Source organism: Eutrigla gurnardus (genome assembly GCF_963514095.1).
Source record: "Eutrigla gurnardus genome assembly, chromosome: 9".
NCBI classification, from domain to species: Eukaryota; Metazoa; Chordata; class Actinopteri; order Perciformes; family Triglidae; genus Eutrigla; species Eutrigla gurnardus.
In genome coordinates this window covers 29117565-29125647 of record NC_139923.1, presented here as the reverse complement: position 1 = coordinate 29125647, position 8083 = coordinate 29117565, and the positions used below count along the sequence as shown (strand labels likewise).

Genomic DNA, 8083 nt, shown 5'->3' with positions numbered 1-8083 from the left:
GACGGAATCAAACCTCATCTGGTCTATGGCCTGGTCAATAGTCTATGGCCTGGACTATGGTATATGACCTGGTCTATGGTATATGACCTGGTCTATGGTATATGACCTGGTCTATGGTCTATGGCCTGGACTATGGTCTATGGACTGGTCTATGGTCTATGAACTGGTCTATGGTATATGGACTGGTCTATGGTCTGGTCTATGGTATATGACCTGGTCTATGGTATTTGAACTGGTCTATGGTCTGGTCTATGGTATATGACCTGGTCTATGGTATATGGACTGGTCTATGGTCTGGTCTATGGTATATGACCTGGTCTATGGTATTTGGACTGGTCTATGGTCTGGTCTATGGTATATGACCTGGTCTATGGTCTATGGTCTGGTCTATGGTATATGACCTGGTCTATGGTCTATGGTCTGGTCTATGGTATATGGACTGGTCTATGGTCTGGTCTATGGTATATGACCTGGTCTATGGTATTTGAACTGGTCTATGGTCTGGTCTATGGTATATGGACTGGTCTATGGTCTGGTCTATGGTATATGACCTGGTCTATGGTATTTGAACTGGTCTATGGTCTGGTCTATGGTATATGGACTGGTCTATGGTCTGGTCTATGGTATATGACCTGGTCTATGGTATTTGAACTGGTCTATGGTCTGGTCTATGGTATATGACCTGGTCTATGGTATATGGACTGGTCTATGGTCTGGTCTATGGTATATGACCTGGTCTATGGTATTTGAACTGGTCTATGGTCTGGTCTATGGTATATGACCTGGTCTATGGTATATGGACTGGTCTATGGTCTGGTCTATGGTATATAACCTGGTCTATGGTATATGGACTGGTCTATGGTCTGGTCTATGGTATATGGACTGGTCTATGGTCTGGTCTATGGTATATGACCTGGTCTATGGTATTTGAACTGGTCTATGGTCTGGTCTATGGTATATGACCTGGTCTATGGTCTATGGTCTGGTCTATGGTATATGGGTCAATAGTCTTTGTAGGTGAAATGAAGGTTGATGTGTTGTTTGATGCCCTTCCTGCCCGTTGGTCTCCCCCCTCCCCAGTGAAGTACATCCGCGAGGTGTCCCCCCTCTTCAAGAAGCCGTCCCTGGTGGCCGACCTCCCGTGGGACGGCGTCCGCCCACAGTCGCCCAGCTACAGCGGCAGCGAGGACTCCGGCTCGCCCAAACACGGCAGCGCCGCGTCCTCCAAGGACAGGAAGGTCATCAGCCTCAAGATGTGCTTCATCAGCAGGAACCTGACCATGCCAGATCTGGAGAACAGGTAGGGGAGGGAGGGAGGAGGGGGGGAGGAGGAATATATAATAGAACAGCACATATATCTGCAAATTTAAGATGGGAAGAAATAAGGTATATCCCAAAGTAAATCCTTGTGTTCCTGGTGAAAGCCGGGTCCCTGAGGGGCTCCCTGACCCGTGTTCTTGGTCCCCCCAGACTCCTGGAGCTCCACTCCCCCGACGGCCAGCACACGGTGGTGCTGCGCTGCAAGGACGGCCCCTCGGCCAACTCCTGGTTCACCGCCGTCCACACCAACATCGCCGCGCTGCTGCCGCACACGCTGGCTCACGTCAACGCCTACCTGGGGGCGTCGGCCTCCACGCACCCCCACCTCAAGCACATCGGCTGGTTGGCGGAGCAGGTACCTTCACTTCCTGTCCGCTGGTGGCGAGTCCCCCTGGCGTGTCCCCCTGACGTGTGTGTCCCCCCCCCCCCCCCCAGGTCCAGCTGGAAGGCGGCCGGCAGCAGTACAAGCCCGTTGTCATGGCGCTGACGGAGAAAGACATCCTGCTCTTTGAGTCGGTGCCGTGGAGCCGAGAGTCCTGGTCCCTCCCCCTGCTGACCCACCCGCTGCTGGCCACCAGGTGAGACCAGAGACCAGGACCCACCACACACTCAGAGACCAGGACCCACCACACACACTCAGAGACCAGGACCCACCACGCAGTCTCAGTGACCAGGACCCACCACACACTGTCAGAGACCAGGACCCACCACACAGCCTCAGAGACCAGGACCCACCACACACACTCAGAGACCACTACACAGCCTCAGAGACCAGGACCCACCACACACACTCAGAGACCACCACACACTCTCAGAGACCACTACACAGCCTCAGAGACCAGGACCCACCGCACACACTCAGAGACCACCACACACTCTCAGAGACCACTACACAGCCTCAGAGACCAGGACCCACCGCACACACTCTCAGAGACCAGGACCCACCACACACACTCTCAGAAACCAGGACCCACCACACACACTCAGAGACCAGGACCCACCACCTACTCTCAGAGACCAGGACCCACCACACACTCTCAGAGACCAGGACCCACCACACACTCTCAGAGACCAGGCTCCTTCATGTGAGTGGTCTAACATGTGGCTCTCTCCCTCCAGACTGGTCCACTCGGGGAGCGCCCGGGGGTCTCCGGCCCAGGGCTCAGACCTAGTCTTCGCCACCCGGACGGGCACGGGCCGGGGCATCGAGTCCCACATGTTCCGAGTGGAGACCCACTGGGATCTGTCCTCGTGGACCCGAGCCCTGGTGCAGGGGGCGCACGCCGCCGCCGAGCTCATCAAAGAGGTCTCCATCGGTGAGTCTTCAGTCCAGATCCAAGATCCGGACCCTGTTTGGTGTTTCACAGTTGTTCTTGTGTACATGTACAACCCCGGTTACCATGGTTACGATCCCCCCCAGGCTGCACGTTGAACAGACAGGATGTCCGGCTGACGCTGCACTATGAGAAGGGCTTCACTGTGACGCGGGAGCCTGCGGATCCAGGAGGGGGCGCTGTGCTCTTCAGATACCCCTACGAGAAGCTCAAGATGTCTGCCGACGACGGAGTCCGCAACCTGTACCTGGACTTTGGGGGTCCAGAGGGGGAGATGGTGAGACGCCGGAGTCACATGACTTGTTCCCTCGCAGCTTTTCATTAAGACGGAATTATTTAACTTATTATAGAATCTAAGAAACGTCCGTTTCTCTGTGTTGTTTGGTGAGACCACCAGGGGGCGCCAAAGCAAGTAGTCTGGTAACGCCAGCTATTCTTCTTTTATTTACCTTCCTCCCTCCACCCCCCCTCACCTCCTCCATCTCCCCCCTCACCTCCTCCCTCCATCTCCCCCTCACCTCCTCCCTCCATCTCCCCCACATCTCCTCCCTCCATCTCCTCCCTCATCTCCTCCCTCCATCTCCCCCCTCATCTCCTCCCTCCATCTCCTCCCTCCACTCCCCCCTAACCTCCTCCCTCCATCTCCTCCCTCATCTCCTCCCTCCATCTCCCCCCTCATCTCCTCCCTCCATCTCCTCCCTCATCTCCTCCCTCCATCTCCTCCCTCCACCCCCCCCTCACCTCCTCCACCTCCTCCCTCCACCCCCCCTCACCTCCTCCACCTCCTCCCTCCACTCCCCCCTCATCTCCTCCCTCCATCTCCTCCCTCATCTCCTCCCTCCATCTCCCCCCTCATCTCCTCCCTCCATCTCCCCCACACCTCCTCCCTCCACCCCCCCTCACCTCCTCCACCTCCTCCCTCCACCCCCCCCTCATCTCCTCCCTCCATCTCCTCCCTCATCTCCTCCCTCCATCTCCTCCCTCCACTCCCCCCTAACCTCCTCCCTCCATCTCCCCCCTCACCTCCTCCCTCCATCTCCTCCCTCATCTCCTCCCTCCATCTCCCCCCTCATCTCCTCCCTCCATCTCCTCCCTCACCTCCTCCCTCCATCTCCTCCCTCATCTCCCCCCTCACCTCCTCCCTCCACCTCCTCCCTCCACTCCCCCTCACCTCCTCCCTCATCTCCTCCCTCCATCTCCCCCACATCTCCTCCCTCCACTCCCCCCTCACCTCCTCCCTCCATCTCCCCCCTCACCTCCTCCCTCCATCTCCTCCCTCCATCTCCCCCACATCTCCTCCCTCCATCTCCTCCCTCCATCTCCCCCTCACCTCCTCCTCCACCTCCTCCCTCCATCTCCCCCCTCACCTCCTCCCTCATCTCCTCCCTCCATCTCCCCCACATCTCCTCCCTCCATCTCCTCCCTCCATCTCCCCCTAACCTCCTCCACCTACTCCCTCCATCTCCTCCCCCTAACCTCCTCCCTCCATTTCCTCCCTCACCTCCTCCACCTACTCCCTCCATCTCCTCCCTCCATCTCCCCCTCATCTCCTCCCTCCATCTCCTCCCTCACCTCCTCCACCTACTCCCTCCATCTCCACCTCCCCCTAACCTCCTCCACCTACTCCCTCCATTTCCTCCCTCACCTCCTCCACCTCCTTCCTCCATCTCCCCCCTCATCTCCTCCTCCACCTCCTCCCCTCATCTCCCCCTCACCTCCTCCCATCCTGCAGGTATTTGACCTCCACTCGGGTCCAAAGCCGGTGGTGTTTGTCCTCCACTCCTTCCTGTCAGCCAAGCTGACTCGTATGGGCCTGCTGACGTGAAGCCACCCACGATGGCGGCGGCGTGGAGGAGGGGCCGGGGCAGCGGTGTGGACGGGAGGAGGCGGTGGCGTGGCCAGGAGGAGGCGGTGGCGTGGCCAGGAGGAGGCGGCGGCGTGGACGGGAGGACGCTCCCAACATGCTGACACGGGGGGGTTGATTTTTCTTTTTTCTGTTTTTCAGTCTCTGTCCGTTCACGGCTGAAGATCTAACCTGAGTCTTATTATTGCTGATTGTCTCTACATTGTGCCTTCTCTTCCAACTTTTCCTCGGCCTCCTGCAGTCATGGTCAGCTGACAGGAAGTGGCTTCGCTTTACTTGGAGTCATGAGGAAAAAAACTGAAATAGCTTTTAAACGATCTCCTACCATTCTGTTTTATTTCTGAACGATCGTCTGATACGATGAACGGCTGCGTCTCCGTTCAGCGGCCGTCCTTCACGAGTCTGGTCTACAGAGGACTTCCTGTTTGCAGGGCCGTTGCCTAGCAACCAGCTGTGGTTGACCCCCCCAAAGAGCATAGAAGAGGTTACCAGCTGTCGCTATGAATCCTGGGATACGTCGGGCCCTGATCCTCCGAACCAGAAGAAAAAAAGGCCAGACGGGGACGGACTCTCGTCTCAGCCGTGTTCGGTCTTCTGATTGGAGGACGGACGCTGAATCAGCTGACGCAGCTTGATGATGTCATACTCACGAGACTCCGTCAGTGCAGAGTGTTTGTTAGAGGACGTTTCACAGCCTCTCATTCCTTGACGGCCTTCCACCGTAGTTTGGGCTCTTTCTCTGTGTGTGTGTGTGTGTGTGTGTGTGTGTGTGTGTGTGTGTGTGTGTGTGTGTGTGTGTGTGTGTGTGTGTGTGTGTGTGTGTGTGTGTGTGTGTGTGTGTGTGTGTGTGTGTGTGTGTGTAAGTGTGTGTGTGTGTGTGTGTGTGTGTGTGTGTGTGTGTGTGTGTGTGTGTGTGTGTGTGTCTGCTTTCTGACTGTTAGCACATTCTCCCAAACTGCTGTAGTAATCAGGAGTGCCAACTGTGCCTTTTCACCTGTAGTCAGAGACGCTCTTTGTAAGGTTTTGTTTTTTTACTTCAATAAGAGGATGTTAAGTATTAATAGTAATAGTATTACTCTTATAGTGAGAATCATGTTACTTTGTGTTTGTGTGTTTTTTGTAAGTGTGTATCTCGCGATAGCTTGACTTCCTGTTCCCTCCCGTCTGGACCAACGCCGCGTCTCCGTCTTCACTCCAGCGTGACTTTGCTGAGTGTCTTGTGCTCCGTTGCTATGGCGACGTTTCTCTGACTCACGACTGTTTTAACTGACCACATGACCCACTGCGCTGGAACACGTGTCACTTCCTGGGAATGCCCGCAGAAGACGTCACGTCCTTTAGCCTTCAGTCAGCAGCTCATGGTCTCGGTTGTCATGGAGATGTCTCAGTTGTCATGGAGACATCTCGGTTGTCATGGCGATGTCTCGGTTGTCATGGAGACGTCTCGGTTGTCATGGAGACGTCTCGGTTGTCATGGCGACGTCTCGGTTGTCATGCAGACGTCTCGGTTGTCATGGCGACGTCTCGGTTGTCATGGAGACGTCTCGGTTGTCATGCAGACGTCTCGGTTGTCATGGCGACGTCTCGGTTGTCATGGAGACATCTCGGTTGTCATGGAGACGTCTCGGTTGTCATGGCGACGTCTCGGTTGTCATGCAGACGTCTCGGTTGTCATGGAGACGTCTCGGTTGTCATGGCGATGTCTCGGTTGTCATGGAGACGTCTCGGTTGTCATGCAGACGTCTCGGTTGTCATGCAGACGTCTTGGTTGTCATGGAGATGTCTCGGTTGTCATGGAGACGTCTCGGTTGTCATGCAGACGTCTCGGTTGTCATGGAGACGTCTCGGTTGTCATGGAGATGTCTCTCAGTTGTCCTTACGTGACTGAAGTCTGGATCCTGGTGTTTATTGGTCGTGTTTCTCTTTATGGACACTTTTTCTGTGTTTGCTGACTTTGCCCAAGAGGAATTACCCACAATTCATTGCGTTGCAATGTTAAACAAAGGGGACGGCTCGTGGGTGTTCAGAATGTCACATTAACACAGAGGAATACTTTATTCATCAACCTTTTATTTTAATTGTGCATATTTTTTAAGGAGTAAGTAGATTTGGTCCGAGTCCAGAATCCGAGTCCAGAATCCGTCTCCAGCCCCGGAGGCGGTTGGTTGAGGCCTCGCTGTTTTTTTAGTGAGGTCACATGACGACAACTGAGCATGACATCATCCACTGATGAAGACCGTGAGACGCAGTTGAAAGCTCTGGGGGAGAGAAAAAGAAACGTTTACGTTTTTTAAGAAACTTTATTTAAAAGTCCTGTTGATGAAAGCGGACTCTTTGGGACCAGAACCCTGAATCAGGTCTAGAACAATCTCAGTCCCTCCCTCCACTTCCTGTGTGGAGCCTCGTTAATGACTGTAATCATCATGTTTTCATAACCTTCCGTGGGCTCATGTTGCTGAAGCTTCCCTTCAGTTCCGCCTGGTTTTGTCTTCTGGGCCTCAGACAGAGTCCCTTTGTGTGTGTCTCCCCCCCACAGACCAGGACACAGTCCGGTCTGTCCTCCCCAGGACTCTGAGTGACCTTTATTCTTGTTTAAAGCAGAATTGTGTTCGCTTACAGTCGCTGTAGTTATGTCATTCTTTCTCGCGTTATAGAGAGGCTAAGCCCCGCCCCCTTTCCTCTGTCCCCATGGGAACTGAAAATCACTATAATAATACATAAAAAAATCAATAAAATATAAAATAGACTAAATTACAATAATACATGCTAATAAATGTATGTACATACATACTTAGTTATATACATGTAAATAAAAGTGATACAAATAGACAATTTAATATACACAACATTAGAATTACAATTAGATTTACAAAGTACTGAGTAGATTATCAGTGGATTTTCTTGATTAGACCACATCGTGACTTTGTGAACTGTTAAATTGCAAACACCACGTGTGTAATTCATGTCTCAGTTCATACAGGATCAGAAAAGTGGGTCTTGGCGTTGATTGCAGGAATGGGGGCCCCATGGTGGTCGCAGGAAGGGGCGGGGCTTAGCCTTTCTTGTAAACAACAGCTGGAAAAGGACAGAAGGCTCTCCTCTGAGTCTCCTCCTCCTCCGTTAACTCGCTGCACACCTGTGATTGTCTCCGGTCGGTCATCGCCGGCCGGCCGTCCTCCGCCTGCACTTACCTGTCCAACCCTCCACCCGTGAAGGTACACACCTGTCCTCCCACACTGATCAGGCGATGATCCGTCTATGCAACGCTTCAAGGAAACTTCTCTCACGTCTTTGAACCAAAGCTAAACGTCGGTGGCAGCTTGCGTCCAACACAATCATTGAACAGGACCGAGTACTGCTGCTGCAACAAACCTGTCATATGCAAAGTATTGTAGACTTCCTTCCCAGATACCGTATACCATGTATGATACCAATGTAAGCATCTCAACTGTAAATACCTACCAATAAAACTGTTACCGATCACACAGGTCCATGTGTGCTTTGTTCAGAAGAATATCAACCACATTTACTTCATTTCTCACCATATCGTATGTATTTCTGTCAT

The 8083-nt window shown here is 53.4% G+C and overlaps 1 protein-coding gene across 2 annotated transcripts in view; it reads left to right on the top strand.

Moving 5' to 3' along the window:
- The window catches only part of sntb2 (syntrophin, beta 2), a 15597-nt gene extending 7596 nt beyond the window's left edge, over positions 1 to 8001 (top strand). Inside the window, exons 2-9 of one of the 2 annotated variants that reach the window (XM_084018364.1) lie at positions 1081 to 1300; positions 1471 to 1675; positions 1756 to 1898; positions 2440 to 2636; positions 2741 to 2931; positions 4387 to 4543; positions 4579 to 5968; positions 6389 to 8001. In XM_084018364.1, the coding sequence (XP_083874490.1) occupies positions 1081 to 1300; positions 1471 to 1675; positions 1756 to 1898; positions 2440 to 2636; positions 2741 to 2931; positions 4387 to 4479 (1049 nt within the window). In that variant the 3' untranslated portion in view covers positions 4480 to 4543; positions 4579 to 5968; positions 6389 to 8001. Of the gene's footprint in view, positions 1 to 1080; positions 1301 to 1470; positions 1676 to 1755; positions 1899 to 2439; positions 2637 to 2740; positions 2932 to 4386; positions 5969 to 6388 lie in introns of both variants that reach the window. The other variant, XM_084018363.1, reaches the window with a different exon arrangement.
- Positions 8002 to 8083: the final 82 nt, after the last annotated feature.